This window comes from Jaculus jaculus, chromosome 4, assembly GCF_020740685.1.
Source record: "Jaculus jaculus isolate mJacJac1 chromosome 4, mJacJac1.mat.Y.cur, whole genome shotgun sequence".
In the NCBI taxonomy this organism is placed as follows: domain Eukaryota; kingdom Metazoa; phylum Chordata; class Mammalia; order Rodentia; family Dipodidae; genus Jaculus; species Jaculus jaculus.
The window spans coordinates 115,584,334-115,606,644 of NC_059105.1; the positions used below are offsets into that span (position 1 = coordinate 115,584,334).

Genomic DNA, 22,311 nt, shown 5'->3' on the forward strand with positions numbered 1-22,311 from the left:
TGTGCTCCGCAGCTCAGATGGGGGACGAGGTCCGTGTGCGTGCAGAGCAAATCAAATAGGGAAAAGAGAAAGAAAAGGTAATTTTAAGGGGGAAAAGGCACGGAAGAGCCTTGTCCTCCAAGAGGTTGCACGGGGTTAGGAGCTTTGCAATTTATTGGGTTACCAGAGAACTGATAGGAACTCTCCTTAGGCAGGCTGAAGTTGACACAGGTAGAACAGGGTTCAGGCCCAGCTTGGAAAGCTTTAAGGAAGTCGCAGTTTCTCCACCCACCCTCCTACCTTCGCGTCCCAGCCTACTTCTCCATGCTCAGGAAATTAAACTGTATGCACTTGGGGCTGCTCCCCCAACTGATGGCCAGGGTCCACATCCCTGCCCCTTGGGCTAGCTCTCGGTGCGCTTCTGTTCCCTAGCCTGGAGACACGCCCGCGGAGGAGGTTGGTCTAGAAATGAATCTCCCAGGATCCCATTATGTGGGGATTATAGAAACTCAATTTAGGGGCTGCCCTAACCTCGGGCTGGTCCACGGCAGGAAGTAGCCTTGGAGTATAGAACTAGCGATAAGGCTTGTCGTCTGGCAGTCGGGCCATCTTGGCCATATATATTTTTAATGGTATAAGCAGATCTAACGTCAGCATAACAGCACAGACCCAGGTTTAAAGCCTGGGTTCTTGGGTGAATCCTGAGCTCCATGAAGGAGACCATGTTCCCGCCGGGATTTCGCTGCAAGAGAGAAAGGGCTTGGGCGTGGACGCAGGGAAGACTCGGAGTTCCAGCTCTATCCTGACCAAGGCTGGGAGCTCCAGGTCCATCCTGACCGCCTCGGGGCCAGCACTGTGTCCCGTGGCCGTTCGGTGCCCCACCCCAGCAGCCCAGCCTGCTGCAGCCGGAGGGGCCGTCATGGCAGGCCAGGACCGGAAAAGAACCACGCAGAAGAAAGTCACGTTGCTTGTTGGTTCCTTTATAGGAACAGGCCACCCTCGCGTCTCCCGGTTTTGAAACCCAGTGAACAGATTTTTTTTTCAAGCGTAGGTGAAGCCAACGGGCTATGAACTCCTAGCTAGGGTTTGATCAGGAAGCCGGAGGGGAGGCGGCAGCTCCGGCATCTGGGGAGAACCAAGCTGTCTAGGGAGCGTTGACCAATGGCCCCATGGCGGGTAGCCTTGAGCCCTTGCAGCCTACTCCTGCAGTATCAGGTATTATTGATCACTGGGAAGGGTAGTGGGCACTGAGTCACGGGTCTTAAACATCCCTCTCTGTGGCAAGGCAATGTGCCTTCCTGCTGCTGGCACAAGATGACGGAAGAGGGAAGAAGACTTGGACTGAGAAGAATGCAATCGGACAATGTCAAAGTCAGAACTTTGAGAAGTGAGAAATAACAGACTGCAGGCGCCGCCTGCGTGTGGTCTTTCCAAATTCTCAAATATTGTAGCATATTCCCAGGCCCGCCTGCTCTACCTCTTCCGAGCAGCGGGGACGCTCTCCCATCACTTCATTAAGCTTTGCCTGTGCTCTACTACAGGGCAGATTGCACTTCCGCGCGTAGTCTGGCCGCTGGGAATCCGCCTACCTGGTGGGACCAGCTAGTGGTGTTGCTGCGCCGAAAGCCCGACTCCAGGCTCTCACTGTCCCCAGTTCCCTGCGCGTTGCCTAGCAAAGCCTAACCGGGTCTGATTCCCTGGCTGAACTTTTGCCCGCGCTTGGAATGGGTGAAGCTCCTCCCCCCCACCTCACCCTTTTGCCTGAAGGTGTTTGATTTTTATGTTTTCTTCCCCCACCCCATCCCCCACCCAGCACGTTTTTCAAAATCACTGGCAATCTGAGTCACCGCCTACGGCAGGATCTTTTCGGCGGCATCAGGCTGTGGGGCGCACTCTATCCTGACCAAGGCTGGGAGCTCCAGGTCCATCCTGACCGCCTCGGGGCCAGCACTGTGTCCCGTGGCCGTTCGGTGCCCCACCCCAGCAGCCCAGCCTGCTGCAGCCGGAGGGGCCGTCATGGCAGGCCAGGACCGGGGATGGGCGTTAGGGATACCTTCCTTGACTGTTAGATCCCGCTCCAGAGCGGGGAGAGGTCGTGGCCTGGCCAGGCGAAGTCACGGGGACAAGAAAGGTCGCCTCGCCCCCCAGGCACGCGCCTGGGCTCCCTCTCCCGACAGTCTGTCCCTCTCCTTGCCAGCCTCGGTCGCGCCTCCGCTGCGTGACCAAAACCCCAGAGAGCGGAGGTCCCCCACATGCCATCCTGGCCTCTGCCCCAGCTCTAGGTGCCAGTGGAGCAAACTTCGTGGTGGCTGCGGACCGGCCGCTACTTCCCGCCACGCCCCGCTCCAGCTCGGTTCACAGCTTGGGTCTAGGGGAGCGCGCTCCTTCCCCGGTCAGCTGCAGCTGCTCGGGCGCAGCGTAGAAAGCCCAGGGGGGCCGTGGGTTGGGGATTTCTGCAATGGGAGTGTGGATGTTGGTGCTTGGAATGTTGAAAGCGGAGATCACCTTCAGGGCACCATCCTTCACAGACTCGCACAAATCCAACAACTGCGAAAAAAACCCAACACAGAGGGTCAGGTTAGATGTGGGAGCACTCACAGCGGTTCAGAGCCAGGGACTTTCGGCCCATCCGAGGGTGTGCCACTCACGGGCACAAGAAACTTTGGATGCCTGGCAATCTGGGAACTCTCTGACCCCTAGTAGGGCAGAAGTCTAGGGTTTTGGGGTAGGGGGCTGGAGATGGCAGCTCTGCCATTAGAATAGCCAGGGAACTAAAGAGACCAAGATCTGAAAATTACCACCTCCCGCCTTCTCTTCCCCTCCCTAATCTCCTCCCTTCCTTTCCTCTCCACTCTGGAGTGCCTGGAGTGCCACCCTCTGGCGCACAGAGGCAACTGAACAGAAGTGTTTCAGAAGGTGAACTGAAAAGATCTGCTTGCCTGATAGCCCCAGATGGGCGCCATCAGGACCTTCCTGGCAGCAGAGGACGATTCCTGAAATTGGAGTGGAACTATGGATCTAGGCTAGGCATTGGTCCTTTTGCGCTCAGTCCACCTGCTCAAACTCGACGGGGAGTGGACTCCGTTGTGACAGCCGGTGGTAGGCACTGGTAAGAAGCCCCGGGCAGAAGGGAGGGGACGTAGACGGCGAGTACGTTGGAGAAGTTGCACTGGATGTGTTTCATTTTATTTCCATGGTGTAGGAGCCAGCAGTCCCCCTCCCCCCAAAATAAAATGTAACCAAAATAAAGGGCTGTTTTTCTAGAACCAAAGAAGGGCAGAAGGGAATGGTTTACTTTCCTCTAACCAGCTCCATAGTGAACCATTTTTCTAGTTTTAATAAAGTTAAAAATTTTGTTCTCTGACCAAATTACAGTAAACCCTCCAGTTTTCAGTTTATTTTTATGTTTTTTAGAAACTTCACCTCCACTCACCCCACCTTTGTCCTCATATACTGGTCATCTCAGCAGCATGGATGTGAAGACACTTCCTTCTCCGGCAGTCCAAATAGCATTTTCAGGTATTTAGGAACAACTGACTCTCCCCCAAATGGGTGGGGGAATAAGGGTAGGGCATGGAATCTTGGGATACATCTTCACTCCAAATGTGCCCTATTACATCAGTAATTTCTAATGAAAAGCTTCGTTCTTCACACACTGTGGTTAAGCAGCATCAAATCAGTACTGAAAAGACTTTGATCATATTTGCAAAATGCACTAAGATGAACTTTCACTGACCAAGATTTCCAAGTCTGTAATTAATACTCTTGACAAACGCCTGACTAATCTGTCAACTCTCGATGTCTAACCACACAGTGCAAAACCATGAGACTGAGTACATGGCCCCTGAACTTTCCACTTATTGTCATGTAATTATTCAACATAATTTTTTCTTTGGGTTCACATTAAGGCAGTTTAACCAACTGTTTTCATATATTCACAATGGGAGGGAACTCAGGTGTTTTTTTTTAAAAAGATATTTATTTAATTGAGAAGGGGGGAGAGAATTGGTGCACCAGGGCCTCTAGCCACTGCAAACAAACTCCAGACACATGTGCCACCATGTGCATCTGGCTTGTGTGGAACCTGGAGAATCAAACATGGGTCCTTAGGCTTTGTAGGTATGTGCCTTAACTGCTAAGCCATCTCTCCAGCCTGGAACTCAGGTTTTTAAAGACAGTAAGGGTTTGGTTCATCTAGTGTTACAAACAGAATTAACGGGCCAGAGGCAGAAAATACAGGAGGCAAATTTCTATTCACTATAAGGAAGACCTTTAAAAAATAAGTTTTGGGCTGGATCTATGGCTTAGCAGTTAAAGTGCTTGCCTGTGACACACAGGACCTAGGTTCACCTCCTCAGAACCCATGTTTGTCAGGTGCACATGGTGTCTGTCACATGCATCTGGAGTTTATTTGCAGTGGCTGAGGGCCTTGGTGTGCCCATTCTCTCTCTCTCTCAAAATAAATAAAAATAAAAAATAAGTTTTAAAAATATTTATTTGAGAGAAAGAGGCAGATAAAGAGAGATGGGTTGCACCAGGGCCTCTAGCCACTCCTGATGTATTTGCCACCTTTTACATCTGGCTTACGTGGGTACTGGGGAATTGAACCTGGGTCTTCAGGATTCCCAGGCAAGTATCTAAACTGCTAAGCCATCTCTCCAGCCCATAAGTAATTTTTTAACTTATTTATTTATTCATAAATAAAATTTTTAAGGGAACCAAATAGTGTGACACAGACATGTGTTTTTTCACTCACAGTGTTCCAGAAATGATCCCATTCTTAGCTCTTGAGAGAGGAATAATGAACTGGTTAGGAAGGCTAAAAGTTGGCTGCCAAGATCGTTTCTAAATCTAAAGTTCTGGGGTACTATGAAACACTCCCTTCCAGCTTTTTCCAATCTTACTGCAAAAGAAACTTGGAAACATTCATGTGTAGATGGAAGGATGTGGCATAATTCCTGTCACCCACCATCTGTTTCTGGATGTCAGGACAATAATACTAATTACCATCTTTTCACTCACAATCTATGGGCTGGAGCTTTACCCTATGGTGTTGGTATCAGACCTAAGGTTGAAGCCACACTATGGGTACAGTTGTCCTACATCAGGAAGCTACTGCAGAGTTCACATGCTTTTTAGAATGTACTTTGGGGTGAGGGAGGTTGGGGAGATGGCTCAGTGGGCAAAACACTTGCCACACAAGCACAAGGACATGAATTTGAATCTCCAGGACCCACCTAAAATGCTGGGTATGGTGGCACAGGCCTATAATGTTCTGGGAAGGTGAAGAAAGGCAGCTCCCCAGGGCTTGCTGGCCAGCCAGTTTAGCCAAATCAGTGGACTCTAGGTTCAATTAGAGACCCTGTCTCAAAAGATAATTTGGAGAGGCCAGGTGTGGTGGCACATGCCTTCAATCCCAGCACTCAGGAGGCAGAGGTAGGAGGATCACCGTGAGTTCGAGGCCTCCCTGAGACTACATAGTGAATTCCAGGTCAGCCTGAGCTAGAGTGAAGCCCTACCTTGAAAAACAAAAACAAATAATAGTAATTTGGAGAGCAACTAAGGACACCAGATGTTAACATCTGGCCTCCACAAAGATGTAAACACATGCATGAGCACTTGCACACACATATCACACACATGGACATGTAAGCATACATACATATATACCACACACATATACACATGCCAAAAATGATCTCTTTGATACAAAATATACCTGAGTATCTAATGTGGCAATATTTATAGCTACATACGCCATATAGTATATTATTTTGAGTTAAGCAATGTATTATTAAAGTTTTGTTACCACACATATCCTTCTATACAATAAATGTAACCATGGCACATAGTGTAGGGGTCCTCCTGTCCTGCCCTTTTCTGCTAGGCAAATTGCCCCAAGTTTCATAAGTCAATTCACCAGCTGTTGAAAAAATACAAATATGAATGTACTTTTTAGCTGGGTGTGGTGGTGCACACCTTTAATCCCAGCACTCAGGATCTCTGCAAATTCAAGCCAACCTGGTTCTACAGTGAGTTCCAAGACAGCATGGGCTAGAGTGAGACCCTACTTCAAAAAAACAATAATGATGATGATGATGATGATAAATGTACCCTTTAAAAATAAGAGCATGAACAAATTTCTTCCAGATTGTTTTTCCTTTAGAGGTAGGGTCTGACTCTAGCCCAGGCTGGCCTGAGATTCACTATGTAATTCCAGACTGGCCTCGAAGTCACAGCAATCCTCCTACTTCTGTCTCCAGAGTGCTGGGATTAAAGGGGTGTGCCTGGCTCTCTTGTAGAAGATTTTTAAAGGGAAAACCCAAACATGTATAGTATTGTTCCACAAACAATAAGAACATAAGACTGACTGGAAAAAAGAATAGTCATCAAGCATTTGGTTATAAGGAGATAGTGCCCTGTGGAGGGTAGGGGGTTGACAATTTGTTTGCTTTGTACTCCCACCAGGTTCAGTATTTTACTTTCTTTTATTTATTGATTGGTGGGGGGTGGGGGAGGAATGGGCATGCCAGGGCCTCCAGCCACTGCTAACAAAATCCAGACACATGCACCACCTTGTGCATCTGGCTTACATGGGACCTGGAGAACTGAACCTGGGTCCTTTGGCTTTGTAGGCAAGCACCTCAACTGCTAAGCCATCTCTCCAGCCCCCTTTCTTTCTTTTTGACTCTCCCAGCACTGACTTTCTCTGTTTGGGAAAATAAGGTGGCCTAGAATGGGCAATGATTAATCTTTTCAACCTCCTAAGCCCTGTTAGTCCTACTTGGTCTTATCCTAATAATCTACTAATGCTCAGGGTGTTAAGAAGCTTTGTAGTCCTGTTCTTGTCCTGTGATCCTGAGATCACTTGAAGGACAGAAACCCCATCTCACATACTGGGTATGAAAGCCAAGTAAACAAGGAGCTTTGGCCAACAGCCAGTGCCCATTCCTGATACCAGGGAAAGGCCACCTTGAACCTCCCAGTCCTGGAAACTCAGGAGTGATCACAAGTGTGATTGCCTCACAGAACTACTATCAATCACTGTTGCTGATTAATGCACAGAAATGAAAATCTTTTCCCCTTATTAATCAAAAGAATGAATAAACATGCTATATCAATTACAATTCATTTCCAAAAGGGATATCTATGCAATTTACTTGCCATATAAGGTATCTTTACCCACTGGTAGGCTATTTATGTAATTTCGTTTCCATTACTCTTCAGTTAGTTTGTTTTTTTAGAAATATTAGATGTTAGCAAGAAATTTAGAAAAAATCTTCGAATAATCAAGAAAAAATTTTTAAATTTATTTAATTTATTTGAGAGGGAGAGGGAGAGAAAGAGACAGATAAAGAGAATGGGCATTCCAGGGCCTTCAGCCACTATAAACAAACTCCAGACACATGCACAACCATGTGCATCTGGCTTCCATAGGTCCTGGGGAACTGAACCTGGATCCCTTGATTTCACAGGCAAGTGCCTTAACCACTAAGCAATCCCTCCAGCCTAAGAAAAAATTTTAATCTGAACAATGAGATGGGGATAAAATTAAAGCTATCGATAAAATGAGGTTTCTGCATCATTTGTGACTGTCTTTTAATACCTTTTCTCCTGCTGTGACATATAACTACTTTCTTTCAGGCATCTCTGGCCATCTTTGCTCTCCCTTCTCCTTCACCTGGTGATCCCACACTGTGTTGTCCAATCTCAGCCCTCAATCAACATTAGGTTGCCATGGCAGCCCTTGCCAAAAACCCATCTCTGTTGGGCAGTCTGTGCTTTATGCATTCCATCTCAGGTAGCTGGACTGAGGCACAGAAGGGACCCACTCAGGTGCCTTTGCCTACGTCTGCAATATCTTTCTAACAGAGCTCTGGAGCAACGTGTCATGTAGCACGTTCCATGTCTCTGTAAGCGAGGTTTTCTGTGCTGCGTACCACTCAGGCTGGCACTTGCTGTGTGCGTCAGATTACAGAAGAGTTCTTTACATGCAGGGTTCATCAATGCCCATCACAGCTGGACTATGATCATCCATTTTACAGATGGGGAAACCAAATCTTAACCAATTTAGTAACTTTTTCCAACTCACATACCTGCAACTGCACAATTAAGGTTTTAATCCAGGGCTTTCTTCTGTAGTACTGGCTATCCTTTCCACCCTCCTCTTCTCCCAGAGCCTCACTTTTCTAGTCCCTAGAGGATGCAAGATGTTGCACTGAGGAAATGCCTCCACTATCAGTCATCATGTGACCCCTGATGCCCTTCCCTAAGTCAGAATGAACACTCTGAGTCTGTTTAGGTCGGAAAACATAAAGCATCCCAGCCTCACTGGCTCAGATTCCCAATGGTCCAGTACAGGAAGATGCCAAGAATACTGGCTCCAGAGTTAGCTTCCATGAGGCAAAATGTCCAGTATGATATCTGAAAGTGTTTCTTATAGACAGAAAAAACTCCAAGGAAAGTATTTCCACTCTGAGGAGTCCTGGATAAGGGTGCTTAGAACACATGATTCTCTTGCTGTAGAGAGAGAAATACTTCCTCCCTAGATTATCTTTCAGGACATTGGGAGGACTCTTTTGAACTGGTCAACAGGCCCTCTTTGTCCTTCCAGCCCATCATGTAAATCATCAAACACAATTCAAATCTCTTCAAAGCTCAACATGCAGACTGTCAAACCATGACCAGTGAAACTGCCATGATCAAGCAGTTAGCCTGTAGCTACTCTTCTACATCTTGTAATGACATTCAAATTCACTTAACACAGATATCTTGGTCTGATTTATCAACCACCTAGACTCCTTCCCTAGAATACTTATGTGATGGTTAATTTTGGTTGTCAACTTGATTTGATTAAGAAATACTTAGGACATTAATGAGGTACATTTTCAGGTGGGTCTCTGAGAACTTTCCAGAGAGGATTAACTGCGGGGGAGAAGCTCAGCCCTTAATGTAAGCTGCACCATTCCATGGGCTTGGGTCCTCTACTGAATTAAAAGAGAAACAGGAGGAAGTCATTGGAGTGCTAGCATTCCTCTTTCACTGCTTCCTGGTCCACACAGATGTGAGCAAGCTCCCACCACCATACCTCTCCCACAGGATAGATGACAGACTGAACCCTCAAACTGTGCACCAAAAAAAATCCTCCCTTAAGTTTCTTATCTGATATTTGGTCAAGAGATGAGAAAGGTAACTAACGTTAACTGCTTACTCTTATGAAGCCAAAACAACCTGTACAGGGTTAATTAGGGAAGTAGCTCTGAAAGCATTTTCTACTTAGCCACTACTATCTGACTAGTACTTTGCATATAGGGGAATACGCCCGAAACATTCACGTGAAACATAGCCTTATAACAGTTACTGTGATTCTAGCTCTCCAGTTTATTCATCACCTGGAAAAGAGTGGGTATCCTGTTTCACTGGCCAGTTCCTCATGGCAGGGCAGGCCTCAGCCTTTCAGGCTTTCCACCCTTAGAACACATGGTTTTCACAATACCAACAGCTACATTCCATTAGCACAAAACAATATTCTGTTGTTCTAATCAATGATAAGGATTCCAGCTTAGCTTTCTCTTCATCAGTCTAAGTTAAGTTGTATGTTGATTAGATTTCCAACTGATAAAACATTTAGCATAATCTAAAATATCAGATTGAAGAAACTGCCTTCTTAACCCAACAATAGCTACATTACCATCATTGAGGCTAATTTTACCATCAAAATGTTCTTCCTACTGTACTTACTTTCAACTGAAGAGCATACCATTTGCATGTTTGCTATTTACTGAAAATACCCATTTCAGTGAAGGAGATTGATTTTTCGCATTGCCATTCCCAAGCGTGATATACATACCTTTGTTATCTCTAGGATTAGGCCTAAATGACTCTAGCAAGGACTGAGTATACATGGATAGTATTTGCGGTTCACAGGACTGAACTGAGGGCTCACGTGTGCCAGGCAAGGACTCCACCTCATCTCCAGCCTTGGTATTATTACCGTGTATTTTCTGGTTAGCAAGAAGGACAATATCACTTCCTTTACTAAGTCTGCTTAATCATGATGGCCTAAAACAAGAATGCTGACAGAGTCATCAACTTTAACCACTTAGTAAGAACTTCTGACACTTATTTAAACTGCCACTGATTCATAATAGGAGAGTTTCAAAAGAAGACAAGTGCACACAGCTTTCCAGTTAGAATACAGGAAACCATAGAAAAGTATTGACAGTGGAATTAAAGTAACCACAGTGTCGCTCTGGGTAACATTTTCTATAGACAGAAGCTTTTACACAAAATGAAAATGAATGTTCAATTAGGTGGTTATAGTAAGACTGTGATACTGGGTTCATATGTCTTACTAAAAAAAAGGCATTTTAACAATTGATAGTTTATAGTCTGATAAGTACATACTCAAAAAGGAGTGATCTCCAGTCAGAAACTTTCTTTGAGGGGCAGACTTGAAGTCCAACTACAGAACTGAGTACAGGCATCCATCCGGTGTTTGCAGGGAATTAACTCCAAGTCCCTGACATCCCTCTGCAGATCCCAAAATAGGAGATGCTCAAGTCTGTCTACTAGAATGTTGTAGTATCTGCATGTGGTCCAGAAGAGCCTCCCTATTCTAAGTCACAGTATGATGACTCTACTATCTAATACAAAGTAGGCACTATGTAAATAATTGTATTGTTTAGGAAATCATCATGAAAAAAAAAATCTGGACATGTTTAGTATAGACACAACTATTTTTAAAGTACTTTATGGCAACAGAGGAAATAAATGATAGTTCAGTTTGTAAAGTGCTTGCTTTGCAAACGTGATGACCTGAGTTTGATTCCCAGAACCCATGTAACAATAAGCTACGTGTGGTGGCACATGCTTGTAATCTCAGCATGTGGATCCCTGAGGCTCAGTGGCTAGCCAGTCTAGCCTAACTGGTCAGAGAGAGGCCTGTCTCCATAAAGGGAGCTGGCACCTGAGGAATGGCCCCAAGGTTGTCCTTTGGCCCCCACATGCACATGTAACCTACGCACACACCTGCACACCCCCCAAAAAGAAAAAAAGTATTTTTTACCTGGGACTGATTGATTTGGTGGGTACCAAATTCACAGGCATAGAAGTTGACAGCATATAGCAAGAGTCTACCATTATGAAGAAAGTTCAGGATCTGGAAGTTTTACCTTCATTGATACAAATGATTTCAGTAGCAACTTGGAAGGGTTTCTACGTCTAGCTGGGAGGTGGAAGCCATGAGAATGCTGCTCCTATGTTAGCAAGTGGCAGAATCTGGGCAGAGCAGAAGTCATAGACCTTATAGGGCTGATGAACTAATAGAGAACTTATAGAGGTGATGAACTAATTCCAGAGAGAAATGAGGCCTTTGGAGGTAAGCCAAAAGCCATGGGAGCTTCACACATGGGGCAGGTGTCTGTCTGCAGTGCAGGTAGATGGGAATGTGGACCTACCAAAGACGGGAGAGAAGAATGGCTCAGTGGAGTAGGACTGGGAAAATTTGGAGCATGTAAACACACACACACACACACACACACACACACACACACACACCCCTACTTCAACTAACAACTCTTACCCTCTAACCAAGAATTCTGGGGTATGAGCAGCACCTTGTAGCATCTAGACAGTGGAGGAAAGCTGCAGGCAAGCGCTTGCCATGCCTAGACTTTGGGGGCTGGGCTAGAGCTGAACTTGAAGGTGAGTCAGAGGTGCTGAAATAGTGGCCCACTATCCTTCCAGCTCAACTACTGCAGGACCCAAAAGGCAGCATGGGGCTGGGGCTGGCCCACTACAGTGAACTCAATCTAATCAAAACAAACCCTGCTTGACCTTGAGCTAGGAGGAATGTCCATGACCACCCCTCACCTTAACAGCCATACTAAAGAAAGGAAAATAAACACAAGAATTATAATCTCATACACAATGTATAGAGTACAATAAAACATTGCAGGGTGTGTATAGGAGCAGGAAAATTTGATCCCAAATTCAGAGAATCAGTAACAACAGACTTCTACATGATCAGTTCTGAAATTATGAGACAAGGGTGTTCAAACAGCTATGATCAATGTTTAAGAATTTATAAGAAACACACGTTCTAATAAATGAATATGGGATATTTTATGATATAAATGTGACCTTTTCAAAGGAAAATCCTCAAATTGAAACTTGAATATTTCAGATAAAACATTATTAGAAGAATGAACATTGAAGAACAGTGATTAGTAAGAAAACAGGTTTAGTCAGAATTTATTCCAAATGGGGCAATAGGTAAAAAAATAGAATACTGGAACCATGTGAGGTTATACCTACACACACAATGATACATACCAACACATGCCTCTGAACAGCAGAGGAAACCATAATCTTGTGCATTCGGGCCCTGCCTAGACTTGGGGGTGGGGCCTAATACATGCTATTATAATAATGAAGTTAGAAAGAATGAGATATAAAGTACTTAGAAATGTATTGGCTGTAATGTTTCTAAATTTGATACAGTAAAATATCTTCTACATATTTAAGAAGTTTAATGAATATCAAGTAATAAATATCTTTAAGCCCCTCCTAGGCCAACCAACAAATATAATAGTAAATTGCCTAAAATCAAAACTAAAAACGTTGTAATATTAGTCAGAGAAAAGTCAGTCTAATGCAATGGGAAAACTGGTAAGAATGGCAGATGAATTTTCCTCGAACAGAAGGCAAGAAGATGCTAGGCATGGCTGCTGCTGGTCCTGTAATCCCAGCTCTGGCCTGAGCTTCATAGAGTGTGAGGCAAGCCTGGGATACATAGTGAGATCTTGTTCAAAGTTTAAGAAAAGAAAACACAGACACCAGGAAACAGGATAACAAATCTACAACTCTTTATTTGGTAAAACTATATTTTTAAAATATGAAGGTTAAAAGGAACAAAAATTGAGATTATTGCCACAAAATAACACCATTAAAAAAAAAAGGCATGGCGGTGCACATATTTAATCCCAGCACTCAGGAGGCAGAGGTAGGAGGATCACTGTGAGTTTGAGGCCACCCTGAGAATACAGACTGAATTACAGGTCAGCCTGAGCTAGAGTGAGACCCTACCTCAAAAAACAAACAACAACAACAACAAAAGAACGCCAAAAAGTTCTTTACTTTTAGAGGTTACCATAGCACATAAAAACTCTGACCTACAGTTGGGTGTGGTGGTGCATGCCTTTAATTCCAGCACCTAAGAGGCAGAGGTAGGAGGATTGCTATAAATTCAAGGCCACTCTGATAGCATGTAGTGAATTCCAGGTCAGCCTGGACTAGAGCAAGACCTTACCTTGAAAAAACCAAAAACAAACAAACAACAAAAAATCCTCTGACCTACAATGTTATACAAATTCACCTTTAAAAGGGTGAGAGAACACTTTCATTTGCATTATGAAGCAAGCATACCAGATGCCAATCCTAATAAGGTCATATAGTAAGAAAGTAAAATCAAAGACCAAATATTCTCAATGAACATGGAGAAAAACCATCTTAAGAAAAATATTGATAGACTATCAACACATAAGAGGACAAGCATCATGGCCGTGATAGTTTGGATCCTCTAAAGGTCTGTGTATTGAAGGCTTAGTCCCAGGGTGGTACTATTTGGACAGTGATGGAGCCTTGAGAAGGTGGGGCTCTGTGAGAGATTCTTAGGTCACTGTGGGTACCCCAGAGAGGACTGTGGGATCCTGACCCCTTCCTCTTTCTGCTTTGCTTCCCAGCCTTGAGGTGAGCAGTTCATTCCACCATGTCTACCATTGCCATGCAGAATCCCTACCCAAGGTCTAAAAGCAGCAGACCTGTCTGACCATGGACTAGGGCTTCTAAGACTGTGAGTCACAATAACCCTCCTCACTACCCTGAGTATTTTGTTGGAAGGCCGAATAACACGATGAACAAGTAGGCATTGTCTTCAAAATCCAAGATTGGTTTGACATTAACCATTTAATGTAATTCATTATATTAATAGGGCATAGGGGAAGTTGGTCACTCAATGTGCAGGAATAAATAGATTCAGAGAAAGCCTTTGAGCAAAGTTCAAAACATTGAAGAGAAAAACCTCAAACTAAAAATAGAAGGAAATTTCTTCACTCCAATAAAAACCATTTATGAAAAACTAACAGTTAACACCAAATATCAAACATGTTCCCAACATAAGGGTGTTTTATTTTAATGCTTTATGTAAATAATGTACTGCAGATCTTGGCCAATGCAAGAAGCTAAGAAAAATAAATTAAAACATACAAATTTGAATGAAAGAGGTAAATGTTTTTGTTCTCAGGTGGTACAATTGGATATTTAAAAACTCCATAGATAACTTACTTTAAATAATAAATTGACTTAGCAGCTTAGGAATGCAAGCTAAAGCTAAAAAATATCAATTATTATTTACTTCATATATAAAATGTAATTAGGGGGCTGGACAGATGGCTTAGTGGTTAAGGAGGTTGCCTGCTGAGTCTATGGACTAAAGTTCAATTCCTCAGTGCCCATGTAAGCCATATATATGCACGTGGTGGCACATGTGTCTGCAGTTTGTTTGCAGTGGCTAGAGGTCTTGGCATGCCCATTCTCTCTCTTTCTCTCCTTTTCCCTCTCTCTCTTAAGTAAAAAAATATTTAAAAAAAAGAAAACGTAATAGAAAATTTAAAATAAAAACATTCCATCTTCAAAGCTTTAAAAACATAAAAAGGAGAAATCAAATGTAGTATGTTCAAGAACTCTATTACTTAAATTTTCTATTCAGTTTGGAAGAATGGAATAAATAAAATTCCTTATTCATAGATCATAGCAATATCAATTCTTTCCAAACTGATATTAGATTAAATGTAAAGACAATCAAAAACAAAGATGATAGATATCCTCTTTTGATGAAATGTATAAGCTAATTCTAAAATGTATATAGAAATACAAAGATCATAGAATAGCTAAAATAATTTTTAAAATGAATATAATATCTAAAGGCTTATATTATCTGATGTAGGTTTATAACAATCAAGATACTATTAGCATAATAATAGACCAATAGATGAGTGGAATAGAATGAAAATCCCCTAAACAGTCCCAGACGTACATGATCAGTTGATTCTTCATAAAGAAGACAAACATTACAAAAATTTATTTACTTGACAGAGAAAGAGAGAGAGAGAACTCTAGACACTTGCGTTCCCTTGTGCATCTGGCTAATGTGGGTTTTCCAGAATTGAACCTGGGTCTTTTGGCTTTGCAGGCAAACATCTTAACCATTAATCCATCTGTCCAGCCCGCCACTACATTTTAAAAAATATTTTTATTTATTTATTTATTACAGATAGAGGGAGGGAAAGAGAAAGGGGGGGAAGAGGGAGGGAGAGGGAGAGAGAGAATGGGCATGCCAGAGCCTCTAGCCACTGCAAACCTTATGTGGGACCTATAGAACCAAACCTGGGTCCTTAGGCTGTGCAGGTAAGTGCCTTAACCACTAAGCAATCTCTCCAGCCCAGCTAATACATTTTTAAAAATTATTTATTTATTTATTTATTTATTTATTTATTTATTTGAGAGTGACAGACACAGAGAGAAAGACAGATAGAGGGAGAGAGAGAGAATGGGCGCGCCAGGGCTTCCAGCCTCTGCAAACGAACTCCAGACGCGTGCGCCCCCTTGTGCATCTGGCTAACATGGGACCTGGGGAACCGAGCCTCAAACTGGGGTCCTTAGGCTTCACAGGCAAGCACTTAACCGCTAAGCCATCTCTCCAGCCCCAGCTAATACATTTTAATGGAGAAATGAAGGTGCTTTTTTAAAACAAGTGATGGTTAAGTAGTTGGATAATTTTATCAAATGAACCTACTTTTACCTCATTCTATACTCACAAATTAATTTAAGATAGAAGATATAAACATAAACATAAAAATTACATGATTTTAAGAAGAAAGCATAGGAGAATATCTTTAAGTCTTTCAGTCAGGTGAACAAAATTTTTTAGAAAAGACACAAGAACACTAATAAAAAGATTTCAAAATTGACAACTCATTCCATCATATTTACAGACTGATACTTATCCAAAGGTACTGTTGATAAAAAATGAATGGGAAGGCCACAGAGTAGGAAAACTGAATGTTCCTATACTCATAATATCTAGCAAACTCCTATAGCATAACATTAAACACACAGTTTTTAATTGAGCAAGAGACGTAATCAGTTTTCTCATGAAGATATATATCAGTGACCATTAACTGCTTGAAAGGACATCCCATACCATTTGATATCAGAGAAACAAGAGTACCACATACCCATTAGCATAACTAACATTAAGAGGATGGCTACACTATTGGGGCTCTCACTCATTGCTAGTGGAGGCACACATTGGTAAATCACATTTGGATAACTATGGCAATTTCGTAAACAGTTTAAAAAGGTCTACTACATAATCCATTAATCCTACTCCTAAGGATTTACCAAAAGAAATGTAAAAGACCCCCGGGACAGAAATGTTCCTGACATTGTTCATAACACTAATCTACAAACACCCTAAATGCCCATTGGCAGGAAAATAAGCAAAATTTTTCAGCCCAGTCTAACTGTAAATGCCGCGGAAAATGTGATTCTTAAACCCCTCTGCGAGTGAATGTGGATGAGACACTGTATCTTTGTCACTATGGCATGAGGCACCTGAGGTTAGCTGGAGGTGACAAGGACAGTGACTGGAGGCCATGACACAGCACAGTCCTAGCGTGATGAGCCTGTGGGAAGGAGACGGGCAGGGAGAGGTCAGAAAAGTGTAGACGAAGAAATACTATTCAGAAAAAAAAAAGCCAAAGGAATGGACTGTGGAATTTCACAGACAATATGCTAAGCAAAAAGCGCTAGTCTACCCACCTCCATTCCCATGAAGCTCTATAGCAGGGAGTTGAGCTAATGATAAAAACATTGGGGACTGGCAGGGATTGATGGGAAAGTGGCTGAGGGAAATACTTGGCAATGGACACTTCCTCCTATGTGACTGAGGTCTGCATTATACAGTCAGAACTTACCAAACTATAGCAAGATTTGTACACTGCATTGTATATAAAATGGGCCCCAATGTTTAAAGTTAAAAGAAAAAGGTACCAGAGCAATTTGAGTGGAGTCAATATGTGATTGCCATCTTATGTTTTCTTTGGTCAGATAAAGAAAAAAACAGGCTGTTACTATTACATATAAAGAGTAAATATTGGCACCTAAAATGTAAGCAAAATATAATAATAATCTTTATTTTATTTATTTATTTGAGAGAGAGAGAGAGAGACAGAATGGGCACACTAGGGCCTTTAGGCACTGCGAATGAATTCCAGACACATGCACCACCATGTGCATTTGGCTTTATGTAGGTCCTGGGGAATCCAACCTGGGTCCTTTGGCTTTGCAGGCAAGCACCTTAACTGCTGAGCAATCTCTCCAGTCCCAATAATACTTAATGCAAAGGATTTTATATTATTAAAAAATAATGCATTTCATTTTCTTCATTTTGTCATAAAATGACAACCCTTCCCTCTGAAGTCCCTTGCTTGGACTTAGGGGAAGTAGCTGTATATGGTTCTCAGCCTATCCAAGCCCAGGTTGGATGAAGGGAAACAAGGTGGTGAGATGAAAGAGTGTCAGGAAGACTCTGAAGGGCGAGGTCCGAGAGACTGGAAACGGGAACGGGAAGTGGTGAAATGGGGCTCGCAGAGGACCTCGGCACATCTAGAAAGAGTCTCTCTGTGTTCAGGATGCAGCCAGTGCTGGGGCACTTGTGCTTAGAACGTGGGAAGCCGTAGGCTTAATCCCAGCACCGCCCAAAGCATTCTATCCAACATCGTTTTTCTCAAAAATCACCGTCAGAGCTCCTCCTGAGTAGGTGGACCCTGGGCATGCTTTCCTCTGTTTGTCCCGCAAGCACAACCCACACCCTACACAGTATGCACAGAACAAACCTCGCAGTGCTCTGAAAGGCGACGAGGAGGACTGTCCAGGGACTGTGGGACTAATAAGGTGACACAGTGGTCATTTTCTGGGGCTTCTTTCTGTATTACCTGTCTCCTCCTGGAGCTAAAGCAGCAGGAGATACCAGCACATGTAGCTAGGCACCCCAGCAAGAGCCTGCTGTCTCTAGCCAAAGGGACAGGACAGCCTCGCAAGACAGATATTTCAGAGTGGTTTAGTACATCCAAGCCACACAGAGGAGGTTACACCTGTTCTCCCAACCCGTGGCTCAACAGGCTACAGAGTGAGCAGTCTTCCACCCCCAACAGGCTATAGTGAGGGCCTCCCTGGGAGCCAGCCCTTCTACCTCCTGGCAGTGGAGAGGATCCCTTCTCTCACCATCAGAGGAGCCTGGTGGGAGTCAGCCAGCTGTCATATGAGGGTGACAAAGTCACTGCTAATGTCCGCAGAGAAGTAGCAATGATATTCTTTTGCCTCTTCATGGAGGCATCAGTGGAGTCCTGGTTGGTCCCCAAGATTTCCCCGAGCAGTCAGGATGAGTCTCACCTTTTGGGTATCAACAGAGACAGAGGAGAGATGGCAGACTTTCACTGTGTGTGGCAGTGATGGGGTAAGAAGTCCTCCCCCACCCCAGAACAGTGCCAGAGGAAGCCAGCTAAAGCAGAGGCTTGAAGAAGAGCCAGAGGACAGGGACCCAGGACCACAAACATCCAGGCTTAAATCCAACGTCCCTCAGCACACCAATAACCAGGGAGATGTCAAACTAAATGAAAAGAAGACAGCCAGCTGGAGCCAACCCTGACATAGCAGACACATGAGTTAGCTGACGGAGATTTAAAAGCGGCCACCTGAAAAATGCTGCAATAAGCAACTGTGAATAGGCCTGAAACCACAGTGATGTATCACCACATACCTGTCAGAGCAGTGTAATAGAAAGTAATGACAACATCAAATGATGGAGTGGACGCAAGGAGACTGGGTCACTCATACATGACCAGAAGGAGTGTATAAGGCTACTCTGAAAAAGTTTGGCAGGTTCTTAAAAATGCCTACAGGTACCATGACCTAGCAGCAGACCTCCTGAACATTTGCTCAGAAAAATTAAAAATCTATATTCACACAAATTGTGTACATGGATGTTTAAAGTAATTTTATTCTCAACTGTCAAAACCTAAGTGCAAATCCTATATGGTTCAGTGGGTGACTGGTTATTTAAACTGAGGTACATCCAACATGTGGAAACCTATGTAGCAATAAAAAGGCAGATTCCCAAAGAAGCTCCAGAATATTACACTGCGTGAATACAGCCAAGTCCAGTGGTCATATATGTGGTGTCATTTATCCAACATTCTTGAGATGACAAAAATATACAAATGGAGAACAGTTAGTGCACATGGCCTGGGATTAAATAGTGAGGGAAAAGGGAAGCCCCAGGAGGAGGAGGAGCCCCATGGTAAGGAACAACAGGCATTTTCTCTGGCAATTTACTCCTTTCAAGCCCTGACTATGGCATTGTTTAAAAGTCTTCCAAGATGTTACCAAGTAGGGAAACTCACTAAAGTGACATGTGCCCTCTGTGTATTATTTTTGGCTTTACATAAGTTTTTAATTCTCTCAAAATAAAACATTTAATGAAAAGACAAAAATGAAACAATCATAGAATAAATCTCAAGTAGGTTGTCGGGGGAGATGCTAAGTTGGCAAAGTACTCTCCCTGCAAGCATGCACTCCCGAGGTCCATCCCTAGACCCTGTGTAAAAAGAGCTGGGCGTGGTGGCATGTGCTTGCAATCCCACAGCTGGGGAGGTAGAGACAGGCAGATCACTGTAGCCTGATGGTCAGCCAGTTTAGCCTAATCCAGTAACAGATCCTGTCTCAGAAAAAGTAGATAATGTTCCTAAGGGATAACACCTGAGGTCATCCTCTGGCCTCTACACGCATCTGAACACATACGTACAGCATCTGAACACATATGTGTGGCTGCACCCGTGTGAACATGCACAGAATTGTGTACTCACACACACTAAATAAGTTGCAAGTTAGAGTCCAGCAAAATGATATTAATATAAGTAATCCAAGACTTGTCTTTTCTTTTTCCTGCTATTTAGAGGAAGTATAACGTACATGCAGAGATATAAGTACAGTAGCTTGCCAAATCACCACAAAATGAGCAGACCCAGCCATCACGCAGATTAAGAAGCAGAACACTAGCCTCCCAAAAGACTCATAGAAAGTCTCATGTGTGTGTGCTGGACATTTTCACACACATGGACTTAGCAGCAGCCACTTAGCTGAGCAGACTGGATGCTTGGTGGCTGAAGCTGTTTCTGTGACGTAAGACTACAGCTGTCCAAGGAAGGAAGATGCCAGAGCCTCTGTTTCCATAGGTGCAGGATTCTCACAGGACGGTCTTGCCCCTCCTCTGTCCCTTAGCTTGGCTACTAAGCGTCACTTACTATGAGTGTCCCAGGGGAGGGAAGAAGTGCAACAGTGACATGTTTTGTCCTAAAACAAAAGGGCAAAGGTCGCATGCCTTGTGGAACATGAGAGGCAGTTGTAGAACTCATTTTATAAATGTGTTAATTGCTAGCTAGTATATTAAATTGTGTGTGTGTGTGTGTGTGTGTGTGTGTGTGTGTGTGTGTGTGTGGTCATTTCTGTTTCAAGTTAAACAAATTAAAAATTGATTGGGGTCATAATAAAATCCACTTTATCTTTCATTGTGACTGGGGTCTGGATGGATTCTGTTGAATTCCATCTCCTCAAAGGCCCCTTCCGTGTAACACTCTGTCTTCTAGGTACAGATTCCAGCCATTAGAGCTTCCCCATGCGAATCCTGGCTCAAGGGTGTAAACCCTCACAGAGAAGGGCACCATATTGCTTTGCTGCTTCAAGCATCTCCCCAAGGGCCCCAGCTAACAAAGCTGCAAGGACAGAGGCCACAGATCAACAGAACAATCACCCTCTGCTGTGGCTACATATGTCACCCATGAAGGAAACAGAATGATCCCAGTTCACTTCCCAAAGCTCCACCATGGGGCATGAGGATTGGCCAGGTGGCTGCCAGGTGGAAGCCAGGATTGGGAGGTGGGGTGTAACCTCAGGGTCTCTTTTCTGGCCCAGCTGAAGAAAGGGAGCCCGCTTGTTTTTTCTTAACCTCAGTTGAATGGTCTGCATTGATAGGCTCAACCTTGTGCTTCAAGCCAATGAGGAGGAGTGAGCTTGGTCAAGAGGCAAGGGGAGGGGAGGAGAGTGAAGGAAAGGAAGTGGCAGAAGCCATGATCTGTGATGTGATAGAGCTGTCTATGAAGGAAGGGCCAGTGCCTCTGTTTCCACAGGTGTAGGCATTCTCACAGGGGAGGGAAAAGGAGGGGAGGAGAGGAAGGGGAGGAGAGGCAGAACAGGGAAAGGGAGGGGAAGGAAAGAGCAAGAAGGAAAGAGGGGAGAGGAAGGGAAGAAAGGAGAGAGTCCTACCAGCAAGCTACCAGAAAGAGTATTTTGTTCTTTCACCCTGTTTTAAAGTCTTTGGTTTTAGGACTACAAGATAGGCCAGGATATATATTGTAGTTGGTCCCAGTCCCCCTGGCATCTAAAATAAGAGTCAGTTAGAACCAGTTCTGGTGATGCTTTTTGATCTAAGAGGATTTTAAATTTTTACTGGCTACATGCCCAAGATGATCATGCCAACACAGTGTCATTCCAGGAACACCCTGACTCCTTGATCTGGGTTGCCATGCAGGTACTGTGCCACCCCTGCCCCTGAGCAGAGTATGTCCCTGTGCTTACAGTCAACACCAGCTTCCCTACTCAGCCTGGATGTCCCCAACAGGGCTTTTATACCTCATTACTGACCAGTAACCAAGTCAGATGAGCTTTACTCTTGAGGAAACATCTTTTTGTCAGATTCCTTACAAAGAAAATCAAGGGGCTGGAGAGATGGATTAGTGGTTTAAGGCTCTCGCCTGCAAAGCCAAAGAACCCAGGTTTGAAACCCTGGGACCGATGTAAGCCAGAGGCACAAGGTGGCTCCTCACACGTCTAGAGTTCGTTTGTGGTGGCTAGAGGACCTGGTTCATTTTCTCTCTCTCTCTCTCCCTCTCCCTCCCTCTGTCTCTATCCGCCTCTCTCTCAAATAAATAAATTAAAATTAAAATATTTTTAAAAAGTAAAATCAAGAGAGTCCATGGCCAGAGGTAGAGGCTGCTGCACAGGGAAATCCCACATCCCTTTCTCTCTCCCATGACTGTTTTCAAAATGTTCTGCCTAAAACCTCAGTTCAGGTTGCATTGGGTTCTGCCATCTGAGCATTTGCTAAGCTGCCCTGACCCAGTGGTTTGGGAAAAGGAATAGAAGGGTGGGAAA

At 44.0% G+C, this 22,311-nt stretch overlaps 1 protein-coding gene across 1 annotated transcript in view; it reads right to left on the bottom strand.

Moving 5' to 3' along the window:
• Positions 1-2,334: 2,334 nt before the first annotated feature.
• Positions 2,335-22,311, bottom strand: part of Acoxl (acyl-CoA oxidase like) — a 396,521-nt gene continuing 376,544 nt past the window's right edge. The window contains 1 exon segment of the mRNA XM_045148384.1: positions 2,335-2,526. Within this exon segment, the coding sequence (XP_045004319.1) occupies positions 2,335-2,526 (192 nt within the window).